The 22,641-nt window shown below is 47.6% G+C and overlaps 2 protein-coding genes across 13 annotated transcripts in view; one reads left to right on the top strand and one right to left on the bottom strand.

Annotated features, from left to right (window-relative positions):
- Positions 1 to 9,717, top strand: part of LOC121086755 (high mobility group protein HMGI-C-like) — a 20,058-nt gene extending 10,341 nt beyond the window's left edge. For 2 of the 3 annotated variants that reach the window (XM_040590924.1, XM_040590925.1), the window contains one exon: positions 3,700 to 4,175. In XM_040590924.1, the coding sequence (XP_040446858.1) occupies positions 3,700 to 4,101 (402 nt within the window). In that variant the 3' untranslated portion in view covers positions 4,102 to 4,175. Of the gene's footprint in view, positions 1 to 3,699; positions 4,176 to 6,929; positions 7,016 to 9,570 lie in introns of those variants that run through there. The other variant, XM_040590926.1, reaches the window with a different exon arrangement.
- The window catches only part of C4H3orf18 (chromosome 4 C3orf18 homolog), a 27,830-nt gene extending 5,189 nt beyond the window's left edge, over positions 1 to 22,641 (bottom strand). Inside the window, exons 1-6 of one of the 10 annotated variants that reach the window (XM_040590928.1) lie at positions 22,513 to 22,641; positions 20,035 to 21,658; positions 18,466 to 18,856; positions 17,199 to 17,224; positions 15,441 to 15,570; positions 7,007 to 8,081 (exon numbers count right to left, since the gene is read on the bottom strand). In XM_040590928.1, the coding sequence (XP_040446862.1) occupies positions 7,887 to 8,081; positions 15,441 to 15,570; positions 17,199 to 17,224; positions 18,466 to 18,699 (585 nt within the window). In that variant the 5' untranslated portion in view covers positions 18,700 to 18,856; positions 20,035 to 21,658; positions 22,513 to 22,641 and the 3' untranslated portion in view covers positions 7,007 to 7,886. Of the gene's footprint in view, positions 1 to 7,006; positions 8,082 to 10,680; positions 13,499 to 14,432; positions 14,471 to 15,440; positions 15,571 to 17,198; positions 17,225 to 18,465; positions 18,857 to 20,034; positions 21,659 to 22,512 lie in introns of those variants that run through there. The other 9 variants (XM_040590929.1, XM_040590930.1, XM_040590933.1 and 6 more) reach the window with 9 other exon arrangements.

Genomic DNA, 22,641 nt, shown 5'->3' with positions numbered 1-22,641 from the left:
TTTCTTCTTTGAAATCCAGATGAGAAGGCCACAGTCTGGTTCAGCACATAGCTTTTGCTTAAAGTCTATTGCTTTTTTTAAGCCCACTTATAATTATTATGTTATTTAAATACATTGTGTAAAGAAATCCAGTATGTTACCAGTGCTCAAAGCAGCCAGCTGTGCAAATTGGGATCCTTAAGCTCTATGGAAAAGCATTGGAGGCCAAAATGGCTGGGTCTTAGAGACAAAAACATCATACCTGGTGAGTTCTGCTGGTGTCATTCATGGGCTGGCAAATCTCAAAGACAAGCAGGAGGACACAGAAGGGCATGAATAAAGGACAGCGTTCTCCCTTTCAGTAGTGGTAGGGTGCTGTGGCCAGGTTGTTGTGAAAAGCCCAAAGTACATTTGGAGGAAAAGGAAACATCTTGGGGGTACAAAGCAGAAAAAGAAAAAAAACCGTTGTTTTTGTTGGGTTTTTTTGATGGGTTTCTTTTTTTTTTTTTTTTTTGAGGTTGTATTTGTTTTTTAGAGAGAGGCAGAAATATGACAAGGGAAAAATACAAAGCAGCAGCAAATTAGGAGAGAAGATGCTCTTTTATGAATTAGGTGTAAGCAAGCAAGAAAAATGACCCTGTAGAGCTCAGAGAGATCTATACTAGAGCCATGTGCACTGGAGAGCTGTCAGAAAGGGGTAAGGAGGCACAGCCAGTTCTAGGTCTTGATTTCCTATCAAGCACAGAGTGGGTCAGAAGGAGCTCAGGCTCTGTGGGGAAGATGTTCTCCTGCCCAAAGACTCTATGAGCAGGGATACACAGATTGCTCCCTGGACCAGATGAGGACCACAGTCCTGGTCAAGCAGAGTGTCCAGCACATCAGGGACTGTGAGAAGGGAGACGTTGTTACCTGCTGATGGAGAGCAGAGTTGAATGTTGCTGAGCTGGACTGAGAATGCCAGGGTAGTACTGCGAAGTGTGAGACACAGCATCAGCCTGAACTAGGGCTGGGCATGGGGATCTGTATGGCCAGAAAACATACCTCTGACTCCCCAGGTAACGATGATGGAAGATAACTTTATCAAAATGAAGTAATAGGTAGTATAGGTGTTCCCTGAAGGATCATGATTGCAGGGTTCTCCCTGCTCTGAGAGCTTGTCCCAGATGAGGGGGTTTCTCATCCCTTCGTGGGAGGGCTGGGCACTGGCACTGTATTCTCCAGCTGCGGTTGAGACTGTTCGAACTCTGATTTGCAACAGATTTCAGACAGACCCTGGGGGCAAACGGGTGGAAGTTTCAGGAAGCTCAGAAGCTGACAGTTAGAAGTTACTTTAAAATTGTAACCCAGACAGAAAGCAATAGCTAGGAGAGGAGTTGTGCTAAAAAGAAGCACTGCTGAAAATAGAGGAACATCACATGGCATACCTCCACCAGGTGAATGTAGGGTCAGGGACTGGCATCCAGATGGTTCCATGAGGTCTAGCAGGCAATCTGAGTGGTGTGACAGCCCTTGGGAGCAGTGAAAGGTGGCAGGGCTTTACAAGCAGCTTTGAAGTAGTTGGGACATTGCTAGATTTGAGATGGGCTATGAGGGATATTCATTAGCAGGTGCAATTTGACCTGGCCACGTGTGAGGGGAGGCAGAGGTTGAAAGGAGAGGGGGAAGGAGGCCTCAGCTACTGCCTTGCCTTGGACAGTGGTACAAACGGATGTGACCTGTATGTGTAGCCACAAACTGCAATGGGTAAATGCAACTGCAGAGGCCAGAGGACTCCAGGCGAGCTGGCAGGCAGTTTCTGGCACTAGTTGATGTGTTTTTCATCGAATCTGACATAGGCAAGTTTAACCCTCAGGAGTGTTATAGTGTTCTGCTTCCTGCCTGGTAGGGGAAAAAGGCAGTGAAATTCTGTGGGAGCAATAGATTCAGTCCCAGCTTGTCCTGTTGCTGTGATGCAGTCTGAACTGGGGCAGAGAAGCCTTGGCTGTGAAACTCTGTTATTGTGGGGTTCAGGAAAGCCAAAAAAAGTGAAGTATATTCTGTATAAAGCTGAGGATCCTATGCAGGACAACTCTGAAAGAGAGATTCAGAGCAAAGGGCAGTTTCTAAAACACCTGCTAGTAGGGCTGTCTTGTGGTTAAACTGACAGTAATGGTGACAGAGGAGATGGCTTCAGCCCTGCTTTGTAGCTAATCTGTGTGCCTGCCACTGCTGCCAAGAGAGGAACACCCCCCTTCCTCCCCAGGGAAAAGGAAAGGGGGCAGCCAGGCAGCACCAAGAACATGCTCCCCAACATTTTATGTGGCACAGCCAGCCATGTGTGTTGGCAAAAGCTAACATCTGAAATAAAAGTAGCTGGAATAGTTTTCCTGTCCTATGTTCTCTCTCTCTCTCTCTTTTTTTTTTTTTTTTTTTAGAAGTGGAATTTCAAAATAAATCTTCCATGCAAATTCGTATTTTTCTGTAATGGTAATCTAATTAAAACACTTTCTTATAAATTTAGTTGGCTCTTTATTCTTCCTTGAGACCTTTATGCCACATGGAAGAAGCAAGACAATAGTTTGGAGCATCCTGATATCTCCCAGGATCTACTAGTAGTGGTAGTGAATGTCTGGTATCCCTCAGCTGTGTGTGCACCCTATGCTTTTCTTTATTTTTTTAGAATCATAGAATAACTTAGGTTGGAAGGGCCCACTGGAGATCATTTAGTTCAAACCACTGCTCAAAGCAGGTCTAATTGGATCAGGGTACTCAGGGATTTGCCCAGTCTATACAAACACCTATAGCATACTAGAAATAGATTATAGCCATCTCTAATCTATAACAGGCTGCAAATGAGGTTGGAAAAAACTATTCCAGCCATTCTCTTCTGTAACTGATTGTAATAGCTTCAGTTGTAGGCTTAGGCTTGGGGTTTTGTGGTTAAATTGAGTTCTGTGCCAGACTGTAAGTTAGGGTGTTTGTTACTGTAAACAGTGAGCTGCGTAGTAATTTGTTTTAAAAAACCAACCAACCAAAAAAAAAACCCAAACCCAAACCAAAAAAAAAACCCCAAAAACCTGTGCTACGTGCTGGTTTATTGACATTAAAACTTTTTGTACACTGGCTCATTTTTCTTTTTAGTGTTTCAAAATGTGTCATTCTAGCTTTGGTTAGTGAATCATTATGATGTTTCAATTCAAAATTAACTTTTTTTAACAGCTGAGGAGTAGGAGGCAGGGAGGCAAAATCAAAGCAGAAGAAAAAGAACAGCCATTTGGATTTTAATTTTTGATGGACAAAATGTTTAGTTGTTCAGGACAGGAAAATACCTTGAAATATAGAAAGTGCTTTCAAGGATGAAACAACCTTCTCCATAGCTGTGTAGTGGGGAGATTTTTTCACAATGTTCAAAATTTTTTGCAAAATTTTTCAAAATACTTAAAAAAAAAATCTCAAAAGACTGGTATTATCGTAGCTTATTATGGGTTCTGATGACCATTCAGAGATGCTTGTGAATGTGTGCAGGCACTACATGCAGTGTTGCTTGCTCTTGCATATGGTTGGGTATAGGCAACGGTGACAAATGGGCATGCTTTCTAGGCTGCACAGTCTTATTTAAGTAACATTGATCAAAGGCTTTTTGTTTTAAATCTACTTTATGTATTTGCAATTTTGTCCCTTGATCCTAATTTTAGGGGTGGGGGGTGGGGTGTTGTTTGTTTTTGGTGTTTTTCTTCATAGCCTCAACTAGTGGTCCAAGAAGGAGTGTCTCGGGAAGGAAATCCTCAGGCAAGCAGTGACTTGAATTCGAACTTGGCGCCAGCCACACAAGGTTTGAAATTAGATAAGTATAATTACATGGGACTAAATTGTGCAGCCATGGTCCTGGCAAACCATGCATGTACCCCCAGAGCTCTAGCACTGGCTGCAGTCATTCTGGTAAATCCTACAGAGGAGAATTTGGAAGGCTGCCAGGTGCATCACAACCGGACATGTAGCGCATTCCTTCCACCTAATGAAGCTGTGGCCACTTCAGCAGAAGTGAAGGCAGAAAAGAGGGGTGGGAAGGAAATCCCTATCTCTGTCTTTCCAAAAAGTCACATATCTGAGCTTCTGATGACTGTTACAGGTATGGCTCAGTGAAATTCTCTGGCTGTGGTATGTAGTCTGTAGAAAGTGAATATAGTTGCTCATGAATGTCTTGCGTTACTTAGGGGTGGGGGTGGGGGGGTGGGGGGTTGAGGAAAGTTGAAGATCCCTTGACAGTTGGGACATCCTGATATTCTGGATTAACTCCAGCATGCCTCCAGGATAGTCTTGCACTCTCCTTCCCAGTGTGTGCTCTAAGGCAGTGCTCTCTCCTGGTGGCACAGGAGCAGAGATGCTAGTGTATCAGCAGCACAGAGAATGATGACACTGGCAAGTTTCAGTGTAGGGCTGCAAAGTTATCTAAGCCTCTCTGAGACGAGATGCCAGATAACTGTTATCCCTGTCACAGGAACTTACAGATGCCCCAGCCTCGCTACAGCCCTGGGGAAGAGCAGATCCATGACCATCCTGTACCATTGGGGGCCGTTTCTGAGGCAGATGCCAGGAAAACTTGTGTGCAGCTGAGTCCTACCTTCAGTGAGCATTGTAGGAAGCTATTCGTTAAACATTTTCTCTTGAGGGGGAAGGGGCCAGCAACCCAAGAGAGGCAGATGTTGCCTTGTTTTGCCATGTGGTCAGCACAGCTGCTCCCTCATCCCGCTGCCGTTAGCGCAGTTGAGCGTGGCGTGCGAAGCAAGCTAACTGATGCTGGGCAGCCGAACCCAACCTGAGGTTCTTAGAAAGTCCCTGGAAATGCCGCATGATAAAACACCAGCGCAGTTAACCTCAGCTGCTCGATTCAGTTTCCTCTCGAGCGCCTGCTCCTGTATCACTTCCTGCCACCAAGCTGTGTGATGCCATCAGCAGAGCCACAGGCTCACAGATGATGAGCTCACCTCCTGCCCAGTCGTTGCCTTTTTGTAGTACTCTTCAGCATCGCCCAAAACCACAGCCGATGTGGGTACTTTCTTCTTCCTTTCAGTTTGAGTGGGACCGAGGGCAGTGACATGAGGAATATGTTTCCCTCCTGTTGCGATGAGGTAGAACCAGATGTGACAGGATAAAGCGGATGCTGCGGTCAGCACAAGACAGCAGTGCAGCGCATGGCGCTGCGTGCTCAGCACCAGACACGGAGAGGGGAGTTTTACTGTTGGGGAAGGCATGCGCTTCTGTAAGAAAAAAACCTGCTAGCAAATCAGTGGGATTAACCAGAAAATCAGTGGGGATAAGCGTGTACAGCATGAAACCTGGAAATCCTCTGGAAAATTTTGTAGCAGTTGTTATTCACTCGGGAGCTTGAGACGGAGCAGTAATCCTGTCTTAGAAACTTCTGACTAAAAAGGGAAAGGGGAAACTTACTATTCTGACTTGCTGGAAACTAAATCCTGTGGCTTGTCTGCAAGCAAGATGCAGCTGTAGCAGCTTTCAGACAGTTTCTGGATTAACCCATTCTGTGGGTCTGGGTTTAATTTAGATATTAAATGCCTGCAAGCTTTTCTGTTATGTGTGCAGGAGGCTACTGCTCTGAGATTTGTTGTCAGTATTCTGCAATCACGTAATAATCTGCTACAGGCACAGCCAGAGCTTTTGGTCATTGCGGGGTTCATTGGTTTGCTTTTTCCTTTCAGGTGAGGATTTTTGAGGTGCTGGCTAGAGAGAGGTCATGGGAGGATACACATGCTTGCTTATCCTGCAGGTTGTATGCTGTAAAACTCCGGGAAAGAGATCTGCCCCGGGCTTCATGTCTGCAACATTAAGAAAGAATTGCTGAAATAAACAATGACTGACTCCCTGGTTTTCAGTCAGTCTGTTACAGGGGAAATCATGAAATAGGAAGAGCCGAACTAGAAATACGCAAGACTTGCAAACCTGCCAAGGGGCAGGGAGCTGCTTTAAAGCTAGCTGATATTTTCCCATGGCCTTTAGTTGGGGGATCCAGCTCCAATTTTCCCAAGGCACTGGTTATGGGTGGCTCTAGGTTATCCAGGAGCAGGCAGGGGTTTGATGATGGTTCAGACTTTATTGTGTTGCTACATGCAAGTGCTGCCAATCACAGCTCAGTTGTTAAAGTTTTTGGTTTCTGGGCCAAGAAGCAATTGTCTTCTCTTCCAGGAGTACCACTACCAAATAAATGATTGATGAAGCTGATTCGTAGCCTCCTAAGCCACAAAAGCAGCCTGGGTTTGTTTCAGTAACTTTGCTTGGTGAATGAAGTATAGGTGTGAGAGGGAGTTTGCTTTACGGCAAAACTTCCAAGCCGCAGTCCAAAGCCAGAAGCAGCCTCCAGACCTTGCTCCTTGCCTGTCTTTCCTTCCCCATGTTCTCAGTACATCGAGAGAGCAGCTGCCAACTCCTTTGTCTTTGTTCCCTCTGCTGCCCCAACACCTCAGCTTTCCTGAAACCATGGGGTTAGCCACAGATCAGAGCAAGCATGTGTAGCCATAAACATTCCCTGACTCTGAGGCATTTTTTAGACCTTCTGTGCATCTGCTTTCCTGATGTTTACGATGTTGGGTAAGGCACTTCTGGTACTCTGTGTCTCATGAGGATCCAGAGTTGCACTTGGAAATACATAACTGCTCACCGCAGAAGTTGATCATGTGTGTTTGCACAGCAGAAGCCAGAGGATTTCACGCAGACTGTAACTTCTGGGCTTTCACTAGCCTCCTGCTGAGGCCGGCTGCCAGGGAAACCAGTGGGTCAGTCTTTAGCCTGGAGCTGGCAAAAGAGCAATGGGAATGTTGCTGTGAAGACCTTTGTTGTTTGGAAGCAGATTCTTGCCACCTTTTAACCTTGCACTGACTCTGTAACGGGGCATTTGGGCAGCTTGGCTCCTGGACCCAGAGCTCTAACCCTCTCTCTCCCGTGATCTTTCCCTTTAGGCATCACTGGAAAAGACGGTTCCAGGCCCGGCAAAACTACTGGTCTTAGGAGATCTCTTGAGTAACATCCTTGCTGCAGCGCAGTAGTATGTCACCTGTTCATGTCTTGCTGAATCCAGAGGACTGGAAAGCAAACGGGATTTTTAATGTCATATTTCAAATTCTTTCTTTGTGATAGTTTTGGCCAAGCTTTCTCTCTGTTGTCTGTTGGCTTACCCCAAACATCCAAGCAGGGACTTAAGGGAAGAAATGGCAAATGCCTTGTCAGAGAGATGCCTTCCACGGTTTGTATTACATCTTTTGTGAGGATATTGATCTTTCTTAAGAATACTTGGGTAACAGGGTGCCTTGCCCTGCCACAGACAGCAGTAGTTGAACAGAAGGCTAATGTTGACTCAGGAGTGCAGATACAGTGAAGGAATTCTATTTACACAGCTAATTGCTGAACTTATATGTCATATCACTTCTGATAGATTGATGGAGTCCCAAGAGTTAAGTTTTGGTCAGTTGCCCACAGGAACTGCATCTGAAAGACAGTCTTCGAGTCCTTGGCTATATGGGAAAGAAAAACTTCCATGGCATTTCCAGCTTACTTAATAATGCTGTTGTTCCAGTGGTCAGTAGCTTGGATGGTTTATAGGAAAGTTCACACCCTGATGTCTTGGGGATCGGTTCAGAAACTTTTATCCTAGCATTATCAGCTTAGGGCCATCCCCTATAACCAGCTCCTGGCCTGGTGGCACTCCCCTGAATTTGATAGCAACTCTGAGTGCACAATGTTTACAAGCTTAGTCACAGCCACTGGATTTCATCACTTCAAAGGACCGTCTGACAAAGGTTGCTTCCCTTCAGAGCCCCAGGATTCAATTTAAATTAGTTGGTACTTTTAGTTCGTAGTGTGTGTATGTGAGGTCCTCTAGTGTTGCAGTTATGCAAACAAAAGCTTGCTGATACAGTCTAGTTTTGGGAGACAGCAGTAGCCAGTTGGTCAGAGATTGTGGCTGCCTGCTCTGTCTCGCATTGTATTGCAGATTTGTGCTTTGTGTCACAGCTGACCTTGCTAAATTCTGAAGAATTGAGGGTATTTCCAATATCCAGTTGTAAACAGTGAAATTCTAGTGGTATTTTCCATCTCGTGGATGCTCTGCCTGCCTATTAAAGGGACAAAGTGGGTATTTCAATTATCTTTGACAAGATGTAAAATTGGCTAGCTTTACAGTGTTAAATATTTAAACAGAACATAATTGGCTTAAAATTTATGGCAGTGCATAGCAGAAACCCATGAAATGGTAGTATATATTGAGCTCATTTATTATCCTTTCATCAGAGGTTTGTTCCCTTAGCAGGTATTTGTTTAACATGAGAAAATGTATGCAGAACTAAGAGGAAAGGCTGACTGGAGAGAGAGATAATAGGAGAAAAAATATTTCTTCCTTCTAGGCCATTTTGTCCAGTCCACTCAGTTTAGCAGTGATCAGCCCTGATCCTGTTTATTCTATATCTTGTCTGGTTTGCCCTAACAGTATTTTCTTGTGTATGGAGTTTGGTGGTCTCAGTAGAAAACTGCACCACAGATAACCTTTGTGCCTCCCCTACCACATATCACATACAACAAGGATTAAAAGGATTAGGTAACAGGGACAGACATAAATCTTACGCTTTAGGATGAGGTGTGCTGCCAGGTATGGGAGGAGTTTGATCCCCTGCCCCTGCTCTGTGAATAAATCCAGGTGGGCACAAGTCTATAACTGTTGATGGTTACATGAGAAGATCAAACTGGATTTCCTCTGATTTCAGGTTAGGGAGCTGCTCTTCTTCCATGGACATGCAAGTTCAGCTGCAGGTCATGTCTGCATTTAAAGTCCGCTCCAGTGGCAGACCAAGATATTTTTACCTGCTTCTTTTAGCCGATTTTCAGGCAAATTGGCAGGTTCAGTACTCTGCTTGCAAGGCTGTAAGGCCTATTTACTTAACCCCTATTACCTGAGAGTAATAGCTGTTACAATGTGAGACTGGAACTTCAGCTTCCTCTAAATGGATTAGGGATTGCATCTGTAAGACTCAGGCTTTTCTTATGACATCAGTCAAACCTTTCTCAGCTGGTGGCATGGACTAGGGATGGAAACTGTCTCAGTTAGATACTAAACCCATCTGCTTTAGGTCAGCAGTATTCCCCTAGGACATGCATACAAAATGCTTCTCCTAAAAAAAAAATAAATTAAAAAACAATCTGGTCTTTGCTACCTCTTAATACTCCATTGGGAAGCCACAGTAGAAAACATGTCTCCATAAAAATGTAAGTGTTCAAGGAACAAGCAGAATTCCACACTATTAGGAGGTACTCTTTGAGTAGCTAAAATCCCAGTCCATAGCTTCAGCTTCCATGTTTACACAGAGACTTGGAATGAAAGCCAATGCCTATTAAAGGTGGGCAGGATTCTAGCCATCCTCAGAGAGCTAGGATCTCACACTGGATTACATGGATTTTCTTTTTTTGAAATGATAACCAATTTTTAATTCCCATATAGTTAGTTACCTTTTCTGCGTAGCCAAATCCTATGTCTAAGCAAATTCATTTCAAGTGTTTTTAAGTTCAAGACAGTTTTGGTCTGACTCAGTCAAAAATAGGAATTCATTACAGTTGGATTCAAAACACAGGAGCTGAAGAAGGTTTCTTACCTAGCAAAGTTTGGAAGATTCTCATAAACCGTTTTGGTGAAGGCATGAAGAACATTGGCAACTTGCAAATTAGCCTTGAAGTTTGTTTTTAATAAAGGTATAAAACATAGTACCTTAGGCTTCTGCTTTGCCTCTTCCATGTGCAACAACCTCAGCACACATGTATGGGACCAGACAAGGTCAGATTCTCTTTATCTGAATTGGAGTTTTGGGCCCTATAAAACATGATTTGGTCATTCAGGAGCTACAGACCTATGTGAAAACAAGGAATAATGAATGTGAGGAATCGCACATGGAGGAAAACAGATAGGCCCTTAAAACCCAATGTTGATACCTAATTCCATCCTCTTGTAGATCTTACAGTACCTCATAACTGGCTGGATTGGAACACAAGCCAGTTCTGCTTCATGTGTACGTCCAGAAGTATCCACAGCAGTCAGTTTATGCCCCACACTGTTCTGAGTGCCATACAACTATTTAGCTTTTCATACAATTAGTTTTGTTCCTGTGCATAACCTCTTCAGTTAATCTGACACCTTTCTTAACTAGTCCCAAGTTTTGGGTCTGTGGGCCAGAAGGTGAGGCAGAAAACAAATCTGAAATACAGCAACAGTTTCACCAGGGAGCTACTGATGCTGCTGCCCACAATGTCCACCGCAGTGTGGGCAGGCTATTGAGGACAGAGCTGCAGGTGATCTGATGAACCCCTAGTTCGCCCAGGAATTAAGTTGATTAAAGGATAATATGGCAAACAGACAATTTGGCATTTGTCTTTATGCAATCTAGATGCCTAGGGCCTGTTAGGCTGGAAGATCCTGCCTTCCTGGCTTCTCCACCAACCACCAGGGTTTCCTGGACAGGTCTGAGTTTCCATGCTGTGGAACACTAAACCTTGACACACACACTCCCCTGCCCCGAGTTTGTCCTTCCAAGTTTCTCACACTTACTTCAGTCTTTGAAAAAGTAAGGGAATTCAGTACACCTGAATTAACAACAGGTATTGAGGATACACTCCAGCAGTTTTCTGTGGAAAACACGAATGGTAAGGAGGGAAAAAGACAACCACACTAGATTTCATGTAAATAGTTTAATTATATTTCAATGCTTAAAACACAGAAACACTTGAATTAAATTACATTATAATGCTTCTGCTAAACTGTACATATACTTCCAAGACCTGTGAGAGGAGGTGCTATTGAACTAAAAGAATACTCCAGTGCAAGCCCAGCAAATACCCGTAATATTCTTTTAGTATTTTATCTGTACTTCTTTAATATAAGGGCAGTCATCACAGGACAAAGCCTACTGTTACAGGTGGAATGGTTAAAGAGAATTCCTCTGTAACTGAGTTTGTTATACAAGATACAGCTCTGCATCAAAGTGGAACAAGGTGCATGTTTTTGCACCTGAGCTGGCAGCTGCACTGCTTGGCAGCTGCATGCACAGCACATGGAGGTGGGTAATGAGCACAAAGTAGGTTGTTGGTCTGAGGAATCAGCTCAGCTTACACTTGCCTTTTATATAGTTTAAAACAACAAATGAAGTTACAATCCTAAGAGTTCCAGGGGAAATGCTGTGATTTAGGACAGCCACGCACGCCTGCTGCCGCTTGCATCCCTGTCTGGCTGCAGAGCGTGGGAGTGTGACAGGCAGTGGCGTGGCAGCTGCTGAAGGGAGAAATCTGATGTCTCTGTAGCTGGCTGCCCTCAGTGAGCATTTGGAGGAGATGCTTAAGTATGCATGTGTGTGTGGGGGGGGTGATGTGTCTGCCTCTCAGCTGATCACAGAGACATAACCTCTGGGAAGACCCACAGATAGCGTCCAAATCCTAAGGGCCTTATTGTGTATTTGTACCCATGCACCTTCCTTCCAACTGCACCCCTGGAGTGCAAACACCAGCAGCAACCAACAGCCTGGGAGTAACTCCTGCCAGATCCTCTGGGTATGGAGGATGGGCTGTTTTCCACAGATGATGACACTCCTGGTCCTAATACACTCCCAGAACTCCCTGGTTTTTAAAAGAAAGAGGGATACTGTAAAATTAAAGCAACTTAGCCTTGCAAAAGTGCCGGGAGGGAAGCTGTGTCAGTGAAGAAGGGCTGGTAAGAAACTGTGTGATCAGTGACACATGCCCAGGAAAGAGTCTACATTTAATGAAGGGGGGTGGGTGGTGGGGAGGGAGGAAGATCACAGTGGAGAAAAAAGAAGAAAAAAAAAAAAAGATTTGGGAGAACAAAAACTGCCAGGCCCAAACTTGCCACAAAGCCCATGATACCTGAATTGCTACTCAGTGCAATGGTCTCCTTGCATAAAGCCTACCTTTAGATACGCGTTCAAATTTTGGCTTGCCTTGATTCCGTTTTGACCGGTGCTGTGGATGGAATATGATCCAACTGACAAATGCATATACTGCAAAAAAATATCAGGTGATCAATGCATGGCTGGGCACTGATGCTTGCATGCAGGCTCTGCTGCTGGCCCCTGGCCACTGTGCTGGCCTGCAGCACTCGGGGCTGGTGGCCACTGAAAGGCTCTGCGGTGGGCAGCCCCCATGCCGCACAGCCAAGGTGGCCAGAGACCCCTTTGCTCTCTCTCCCTCCTGCAGCCCTGAAGAACGCACAGGCAGAGATGCTTCAGGGTTACAGGGCAACTCCTGGCTTACTTGTCTAGTCCTGCCCTCCCTGCATTAGCAGGTAACACGAGCAGAAGCTAACACAGAGCTGGGGGTTCCTTCAGCAGGAAGAAGAGGAAGCTCTGACTGCAGGTCCTGGCAGGCAAGGAAGTACGAACCAGCTGTTCAGTCACCTCTGTGGGCAGACATGGGGCTGTTGTAATGATCCTGAGCCAATGCATGTTTTTCCTTATTTAAAAGAAAATATTTCAAGGGTTAATCTTTTTTTTCTGGATAATATTCTGCACTGTAGAAACTTCCCTGAGCCAGAACAGGAGGAGGGATACATAGTGTCAGAAGCCCAGTTCTACTTGACTCCTCGCTGTGGCTCAAGCACCGTTATTCCTAGCGCAGCAGCAGGGAGTCACATCGCCAAACATTGACACCTCCTGTCTCTAGCTGTGTGAATTCCCTGCTGTGTATACAGCAGCCCTCATTTGGGATATTCAGCCACTTCCTCAGTTAAGATGTAATCAGCCAGATGTTCACCATTTCACTTTTTAAAGCTGGTGAACTCCCCATGCTTCAACGTCATCCCAGACACACATTTCTCAGCAGCCTACGTGCCACAAGGGGGATAAGCCCATGGTGTTTTCCCTGCCACGTCCCAGATTACCACTCAGCTAGGGGAGTCTGCTCTCCTTACTCAAAGGGGCTTTGCCACCAGTCACACCTCCAGGACCAGCCAAAGATGCGGTCGCTGTGCAGAGAGGCTCATTCATCCCTTTTTTGGGGGACTGGTGGCACAAAGCCAGTGGGGAAGCTCTCTGAAACACGCACCTCTCCTTCCCTGACCCAGAGAGCATGCACATGTGCTCTGACAAGTTAATCTACAACAAAGCAGGCACTGTTCCTAAGCACGCAGCTCTGTAAATGATAGCAGTCAGCGCCAGCCCAGAAACTGGAGCTCAGGACCTTTTAGTGGTAACAGACGCGCCAAAAAATCACCACTGCCATCACAAAGGGTTTGCTTCCCAAAGTGGTGACAGTTCCCAGTGCTTGTGCCCTTTTGTAACACAAACCAATGGAGTGACCAGCTGGGCTCAGTGGATCGGCCGTGCTTGCGGGAAGTCACTGGTTTGTTGGCTTCATCCTCCCCAGTCTCAGCATGATCCCAGAGCAGGGGCAGGTATTGTTCATGCATTGATGGCATTGGCAACGTCTGTGAACACAAGACGGCTGGGTCTCTGGAGGGCTCCTTGACTTGTCAGCAGAATCTGCGTTGAAGCAGTGAAAGATGAGACCCAGCAAGTCTGCCTTTGCTCAGGTGTGTGTGCTTGGCACAGACTGCACAGTACTGTAACTAGACTCGGCCCCCGATGGAAGGGGAGGCTGGCTGACCAATGTGGCGTTAACAAGGCTGTGTCAGAAAAATACCAACAGGCCAGAGAGTACGTCAGCCCATTAAAACGAGCCGGTTTAAAATTCCAACGTCGTTGGACTACTGGATCTCACTATTTATATATACAAGGCAGCACGAAAAGACTTTTCATCAAGAAGGCCTGGAAACATGCCACAGACTGAACTTCGGCTGTTGCTTATAGACTCTCCCACTCTTACTATGTTAAGCTTTTAAGCTTGTGTACTTTCCAAGCAGGGGTATCTGTGCATTAGCAAAATCTGGAGGGATCTGAGGTATCCTGCTGGCCAGTCCCTACATAGGATCTGCTTTTACTGTGCTAAGTTTAACTCTGGCCTTGTCATTTCCCCCTTTTACTACCTGAAGGGAGTCCTCTGTGTGCACTAACAGAAGGACCTGATGTTTTCCCAGTATGCGCTACTTTGAGGACAAGATCCTTTGCTTTTATACAACAGTATTCCTTGCTGTACCAAACCACTGTATGGAATATGTTGACTATCTTTCATATTTCAAGACACACATCTCCTTTGAGCTCTTTAGCAGCTTGGGAAGCATATCTCAAGGTAAATATTTTATAATTACAGTTGTATTTATTATTTCCTCTTTTCCTTTCTCCCACACCAAGCTTGCTACCGATAGCTGAAGGTGTGAAGTGTGTGGAAACTGAGAATTGCAACTGGAACTGGAAAAGCAAGGGAAGACACAGGCAACACAGAGCAGCTGGAGAGGAATTCAGGAAAGGAGAGATGCTTACTCTAAGGGGAGGCTGCATCACTGGCTAAGAGACATAGCTTTTCCAACCATCCCTGCTGGCTCTGTCTTTCAGAAAGGCTTTTTGTGTGGTTGTGGTGGTGACAAAGGAAACAGAAAACACTGTGAAGGTGGCTGCAAATGATGGTGAGAAGCCCTTCTTCCCTGTTTCTCCTACCTCTTGGTAGTACACTGGGGAAGGAGATGTCCAGATGGGTCTTTGACAAAAGACTTACTAACCAAAAACAACTGGCCAAGCTATCAGGCTCTTTCCTAACTCACAAATGTAGCAAGTCAGTGGTCTCTGAGGACGCTGTCATTTTGCAGCATACTGCATGCTTTTGAACACTTGGGAGGGGTCAAAGCAAAGCTGCCTTCCTCTCTCCCCAAATTCAAATGGAGAACTCTCCTCCCTTTTCTCTTTCTGAGCCACACTGCTCTGTGCCCAGCAGGGTTGGCCTGGAGGTGCTGGTGAGAAGACCAGATGTGCCATGCCACAACAACGTGCAGGCTTTCTGCTTGCGTTCTTCAGGGCTCGCAGCACAGTAAACTGTTACTACAGGCTTTCCCTCAGCAAGGCCTTGTTCCATACTTAAGTCCTTGGGCAAAGCAGGGATACCTTATAACTGGGTGGAAATTACTTGCTTTTCAGGGCCAGGGCAAAGGAGCCTCAGTGCCTTGCAGGCACTGAAGCCCATCTCCCAGAAAACGGCATTCATCATCCTACTGCTCCCTTGTGGTGCCCTGGGCGGTAAACTGTAGTAAACTTGCCCTTAATTACTGAAGTTGTTCTTTTCTCTCTCATAGTTGAGCACAGCCAGTGCTTTGCCTCCTCAGGCTCTTTGTCCTACTTGCCTGACTCTTCAGTCCATCCTAAGCACTCCAGAATGCTCAACCCCTGTATCTCCAGGGCTGGCAGAGATGGGCAAAGTCCTCCTGAGGTCTGACATGGTTTACTTACTCTACAATCCTACAATGTTTTGACTCTGTAACAAAAACAGTGCAGGTGCCAGTGGTTGTAGTAACAGACTCACTGGTCCCTGATGCCTACCTTGTTCTGCGATGCCTGGGAAGATGCTGCATCTCGCCCGTGTTCCAGCAGCTCCTGCTCCAGTTCATCCTGTTCCTCGGTGGGATCAAAGTTGTACATGGGCATGAGCTGGTGCCGTAACTTCTCCAACCTGCCCATGGGAGGGAAGAGAAAGGGTTGGCTGAGGAGGACAGGTGCTCAGGCTGCCTTCCCCACCTCACTGCTGAGGCTATCTGCAGCCTATTTCTCCTCCTGTGCAGGGATTCTGCTCATATTGCTCTTGCTGGATAAGGATTATGTCCTGTCCCACAGAGATGAGGATAAGAACCTACTACACACAGCTGGCAGTAGTGGAAGATACCCAGAGTGCAGTTACAGGGATTAATTGCCATCACTAATCTATGTTAGCAGGCACTACGCATAGAGGAATCAGACAGGGATTTAAGTTCCTGCAGACCTTAAAATACCAAGCTTTATGTGGTGGGACAAAAGAGATGGTGGAACATACTGGCTAGGCATTTTGTGACCTCCCCTTCCCTCTATACACAACAGCCTGTCCTGCCACGTCACACCATGTCTGCCAGCAAAAGTCCACTTCTAGCTCCAGTGGTCTAAGAGCAGTACTTTAACTCTGGGGTTGAAGTACATAAAAATAGAAAATAATAAATAGAAAACAGGAAAGAGAGTTTCTCATAGGAGGTTGATGCCTGTGGACAGACTGTTCTTTACTCTTCTATCATTGCTCCAAGTGACAGAGCTATAAAGTACTACCCCAATGGGTCTCCCTAAATACTGGGCAGCTCAGAGGTGGAGGACGGATGGGTGGGCATGCTCTTGTGAAAACACTAAGCCCTGCCTTAGGCTGTAGCTGAGTTTTGCGTGGTGGGGGAGGGAAACACACAAGCAGTTACTGGCAGTGTCACCACAAATATCTATTTTGGCAATTGCTAAGATGACACATTCCCTCCTTGCTTCTACACAGGTTTGCCAACACAACCATTATCTCCAGCAGCACTCTGTTAATAGGCCAAGCATTAGCTGCTACTATGGCAGTACCCAGATCTGGGATTCAGGGTCTGGCTTGGAAATTTTACAGTGGGCAGCAGCACTTCTTCAAAGCCCATGGCCATGCCAGGCCTGCCACAAGGTCAGGCAGGGGGGGAGGTACCACATCTAATGGATCTTCACCAGCCTCTGCTGTCAGAAACAGAAGAATCAAGATGTGTGTCTCCCTGCATGCTGCTCTCCTCTCCATTTTCAGCAAGCTTAACAAGGAAATTAACACTAAGGCTAGAAGGCTGCATCTCTGCACTATGCTACTGCCAGTTGCTGTGACTGCAGCTAAAGAGGCCTTCAGCCTTGCAAGGCCAGTGTCACTGGCCCAGGCTCTTGGAAAACGGGGATCTGGGAATGGCTGAAATGTGAGATCCACACCTCTCATGCAAAGGTTCCCAGCTTCTTTATACACTCATAACACTCTCCTCTGTTTTAGCGTATCTCATAGATGAAGCATGAAGAGTTTGCAGGCTAACCTCCTGCTCAACCATGTTTTCCTTGCCAAAGCTGTGCGGGAGTCTCTGAAGCTCTGATGCCTGAAGGTGGCCCAGTATTAGGAGTGCAGTGTCCCTACCCCTGCCTCAGTCACACACAGCTGAATCCCTGTAGGTTTGTTCTCAGACAGCCATCCCTCGCACTCTCCCCATCTTCCCGTCTCCTTCCTAGTTCTCTCTGCATTTTGAAGTACTGAGCTTCCTTCAGCCAACAATAGACGTTACTTACCTCTTCCTCTTCCTGATATACAGAACCTGAGGGAGAAAGAAAACCATCATTATAACAGTCACAGTAGGATGGGGAACAGCTGAGAAGAGAAATTTTGGCCACAGGGCACAGAGAAAGGAGGTGTAGCAAGTCTGGTGTCACTGCACACCAAAGCAGGGGGAAGGGAGAAGTGGCAACCAAAAATTAATTTTCATGTGCATCAGTGTAAGCTTGGTAGCACATCATGTCTGACACTTACGTGCTCGAGTGGCGTGTTATTAGGCGTGTTAGTAGTAGTAAGAGTATTAGGTGTATTATTACTAGGTGTAGTTCAGCACATTTCTGGTGGCTGCACGACATGTGTGGCAATTTAAGAGTGGATGAAGAACCTTTCATCATCTGTAGATTTCCTACAGCATGGAAGTGCTGTTACCCCCTCCCCAGTATAAAGGGAAGAAGGAAAGAGGGCATGCTCAGTGACTTGCCTCGTGTCAGCCAGTAAGAGTGGCTGTGCTGGGAAGGAAGTGAGGCTTTTGGCCTCCAGAGCCTTGTTCTGAGAACTACGAACGCTGGGTGTTGCTCTTGGGAACTTAGGACCATTTCCAGGATAATGTTTCCAGGTTCTCTTAGGGGCTTTTGGAAAAACTCCTCCTCGGGTCTGCAATGCAATTTTGCAGTAGTCCCTTTCTGTAGGCTCCTCTGATGGTTGTATTAGTGAAGCTCTTCCTCATATGAGGAATGGGAGCTTGCCGCTACCTTCTGTTCTCTGTTGGCAGGTAAATGATCTGGTTACATATCAGAAGAAGAACTGCAGCACTTGCATTGCCTGTGTCAAGCCCAGAACTACAGTTTCTGAAAGCTTCTGCCTACAGCATTAACAGCAAGGTTAGTTATGCAAGAAAATCTCAAGTACTTTGCTGATATCCAGCAAGCAGAACCTTGGGAATGCAGTCCAGAATGAGTCCAGCTAAAATGGATTCAGGCCGCTTTAATTCAAAAATTCAAATGTCCACAGGGGAGATTAATGTGGTTTCATTTCAACAGTCTGCTTTAAAACTTGAATTTGGATGAACTTTCTTGCAGGGCCCCTGTGTTGACAAGGTTTAAATCAATGCAGCTGTTCCACTTAACAAGTCAGAACAGAATCTGCTTTGCATTCTTTTAACCAAACTTCCTACTGCTATTAAAAATAAATACTGATACCACATATGGCTTCCATCAGTCCTAGAGCCCCTTTGCCACCCTCCAACCTCAACAGAGAGAGAAATATTTAGCAGGCCTCTCTTACCATAGCTACAGCCAACCCAATCACGGTAATGATCCCAAAGGACAGCAGCATTGTGCTCATGCCGGGTCCAGTGCTAGCCACGTCTGGGATTTTGGTGCTGTTGAAACTGGTAGTCTCAGGGCTTATGGTAGCTGTTTCTGGTACAGTCACATCCAGAGTTGTCCCTGTGCCTGGCTTGGCTGTGGTGGTGCTGCTGTGATACACATCATGTATAGAGGGTGAGCTGTAACTCATCCTGCCAGCTCTTGGTAGCTCCTTTGACCAACCTGTTGTCCTCACCCATCAGCTACAGAAGTAGAAAGTTGCCCTTCGTATCAAGGACCCTCATGTGAGACCTCCTGTAGCATCATCACTGATGATTTTTCTTCATAGGAACCACACTTGTTTCAGCCTAGGAAAGAATGAGAACAAATGAACAGTGCAGAGCTCTTAAGAGACAGGCACAACCTTTTCCAAAGTTTCCTGATTCACTGGCACAGTTTTTGAGAACAGCTCACAGATGCCCACTCAAAATAAGAAAAAGATTTTTCAGGGGTACTGAGAGCCCCCAGAGTCATGCCTGATTCACTTGAAATCAGTGATACGCTCTCCCCTTGCTGCTTCAGCTCTGCCTCCTTGCAGGCACTTGGCAGACCGATGTGGGGACAGCCTCAGAACCCCTGCCTTTGTTCTGCTTCAGGCTGAGGCAGGCGGCCTCTATCTGCAGATACAGCATTTTCCTGCTTCTGTCTCGTTTTTCATTTTTGGAAAGTTACATGGATCCCCTTATCAGTGGGAACACGTCCAATAAAACAACACTCAGCCATGAGGCATCCACATCTCAGAATGTTATTGAATCTGAAGTTGGACTTCCCTGTTGTGGTAGTCACTGGTCTATCTAGTCACTGCACTCTCCGTTGCCCCACATTCCTTCATCCCATGCACCCTGGAAAGGCACTTCCTTACACTGGTCCCCCATCTGCTACTACAGACAGTGAGTATTTTTCAAGTCCCTGATGAAAGCACGCACTCAAGCTTAGTCATGCACTGCTGATTATCAATATTAATTTTTAAATTAGTCCAATTTTGTATGAGTTGTGAAATTTGATACATCTATTCATGCTGAAAACATGAAAGGCTTTAATTGCTTCATGCTTCTATTGCGCAAATCATCAGGAGTTGCAAAACACCATGGGATGATCCTATGGGAAGTATTTGCAAAACTGTGTTTATAAAATCACTGCCTATAACGTTAGTTCAGCAACTCTTTCTGTGAAAATGCAGCTACCTCTGGACCAGAGCAATGACAACCCCAAGAACTACTGTAGCAGTCCTCTGATAATTCCTCAGCAGTTTAGCAGATATAACATGTCTGGACTAGAATGCAGCAGGGACACAGGGGTTAATGAGCTCTGAATGGAAAAGATGTGTCTGCAAAGAGAAATGAGCCATTGTTCTGCTCCACTCTGTTCTGTTCTAGGCAAGGTTACTGTGCAGTTCCCATTACTGTGATGACTTCCTGCTGTCCATAACTGCATTAAGCAGCATGATTAACATCTGTCACTAACAACCGAGGCAGAGAAATCATACCAGGCGAACAGTACCAGGCTGCTCTGCGGTCAGTCCGCAGCTGGAGTAGCCACCTCGACTCGGACAGCACTTGTCCTGCATCTCCCTGAGCAGGTACGTTTCTCAGCACACATGCAGCATCTGTCTCACAGCTCCCTGTGAGCAACTTTGTGAAGCAGGAGTTGCTGGGGGATTTTGAAGTGCCTGGGAGACTGTGTGAGCTGTCAAACTCCCGTGAGTTTCTAGAGGAACGTGAAGATAGCAGTTCTGGTCAGGTCCCACCTAACACCATGCTGAGACACAAGTTCATTGCAGCCTTCACTGACCACCAAACTGTGCACGCCTAGTTTAAACCATGTGGCACCTGGATTTCCCCAGCCACTGCTGACCACACTGGAGCTCAAGTGTAGTGGACACTCGGGCACAAAGATGGCAAATTTGAAATCCGAGTGCCACAATAGCAGCAGCAGCTACAGCCCAGCAGGGAACAGGAAGGAACTGTTGAGCAGGTACTGGGCAGACCAAGCAGCTGCCCAGAGAGAATCACTGACTGTGCTGTTCAGGGAAACTCTCAATTATGATAATTCACATTTTTTTTAAAAGCCACCATCAAGGAAACAAAAAGTGGAAAAACAGCCTAAGTGAAAGGAGTGAAGCAGGCCCAAGGGCTTTGCAAAGTACGGCTTGTGATCTCGAACAGCTCCTGAATTTTGGAAACAAAATGGGTTATGCCTTCATCTCAATATGGTGGTCAGCTTTGGAAAACCACTGGAACTTGGATGGTGAAGCTGATACCAAGCCTTTGGGAAAGAACCCTTTTGTATGGACCACACGCTGTGCTGCTATGCACTGGCTAGTTTAAAATTAGCCAGCTGAAAATCTGGTCTGGTGGGAACAGAGGCTCTTGTTCATGCTTTCAGGGTCCTGTCTATGCTGAAGGATTCCAAGCCCAGAGACCTAGCTCTAAAAGCAGTCATGTATGAAAGGTTTCTGACATGGCTTAGACAACCTCCAAGTCCAGGTCCAGATGAGGGTATTGCTGTTCCCAAGCCCCTTCTGGTCTAGGTTGCAGAGGGCCAGATGGGGAGGCTGACTGCAATTATGGCTCAGGGCCCACAGCTTACAATGGTAGAGCCAGGGGCGGATGATGATGATGATGATCTTTCCCACCACTTTCCCAGTTGTCATCCTGGTGCTGGAAGTTTGATCTGCAGGCTGGGTACACTCCAAGTCTCTGATGGCTGCTCTAGGGCCAGGGACAGCTACTACCTATTGCTGGTGGGTTTCAGCATAGTCCATGCACAAATAGAACAGAAGAGGAACCAGATCCTCAACTGCTGCGAGCTGGCATTCTTCCATTGCCTGCACCAACAGAGCTTCTCACACAGCCAGGACCGCTCTGTGCTGGGCTCTGCTGGGTCTGGGAATAAGGAGAGCACTTTTGATTCTCCCCTACGACAGCATTTCCAAACTGGTCTCTGATAGATGCTGTGGTGGCCAGCACCTCTGAGATGCCGAACATCATGTCGGGCAGTAGCCTGAGGCTGCTGGCTTTTTGAGTCTTGGGTTTAACGCTGCAGCTTCCTCTTGGGTATGACAGGAATAGAGGTTTGTGTCACGGGGATGAAGATGGGTCGCGGGGTCTCTGGATGAAGAAGGCAAATAACAACTAGTATTTTTTCTGCATTACTTCACAAAGATGAAGTGTCTCCAGCCATTCCGCAAGGCAGGCGGCACAGGGCTGCTGTCGCCTATGGGATCTGGCTTCCCGCTGCGAGCCGGAACCGGGGGCTTCTCGCCCCCCCGCTCCACGGCCCCGCGGGCTGGGGCAGCCCCGGGCTGGGGGAGTCGCCCAGCCACCTGTGCCCGCCGTCCCGGAGCGCCTCGTCCGCCACCCTCCCGCTGCCGCCGCCGTGCCACGGGCCCGTCGCGCCCGGGCACCAGGGCGGGGCGCTCCCCCGGCCCCGCCACCGCTCCTCCGGCTGCGCACCGGCCGCCCCGCGCCCGCGGCCTTCCCGGGCAGAGTGGGCCCGCAGCGGCGGGGCGCGCCGTCCCTGCGGGAGGCCGCACGTTCGCCGTCCCGGGGAGCCGCTTCCAGGCGGGTAACGGGTTGCGCGGCCCATCCCGCTCCGACACGCTCCGCCGCCGGCGTGGGAGCGGCCCCGGGGCTGGCAGCCGACTCCCACCGCTCGCTCCGCTCCGCCCGCAGCGCTGCGCCGCGCCTCGCCCGGTCGGGCTGGGCGGGCCTCGCCGGGGCGCCAGGCACAGAGACGGGGCCGGGTACAGCGCGGCGCGCCGCCGCCGCCCGCCCTTCCCCGTCACCGACAGGCCGCGGCAGCCCTCACCTGCGCCCGCAGCCCGGCGGGACAGGACGGCCAGAGACCCTCGATGGCCCAGCCCGCCGCCGCCGCGCCCCTCCCCGGAGACAGCCGCGTTTCAGCGCCGCGCCCCACCCGCCGGGGCGGCTAGTGCTCCCGGCTCGCCGGGGCCGGCACTTACTGAGCGCTCCCCGCTGAGGCGTCCGGGTCCCCCCGGAGCGCCGCTGGCGGTGGGGCCGCCGGGGGGCCGCGCTGCCCGCGGGGGGCAGGCCGGGCCGCGCCGGGCCGCTCAGCTCCGCCACACCGCCGC

This window comes from Falco naumanni, chromosome 4 (genome assembly GCF_017639655.2).
Source record: "Falco naumanni isolate bFalNau1 chromosome 4, bFalNau1.pat, whole genome shotgun sequence".
NCBI lineage: Eukaryota > Metazoa > Chordata > Aves > Falconiformes > Falconidae > Falco > Falco naumanni.
Note: the sequence above shows the minus strand (reverse complement) of the source record. Positions and strands in the feature narration are given on the sequence as shown.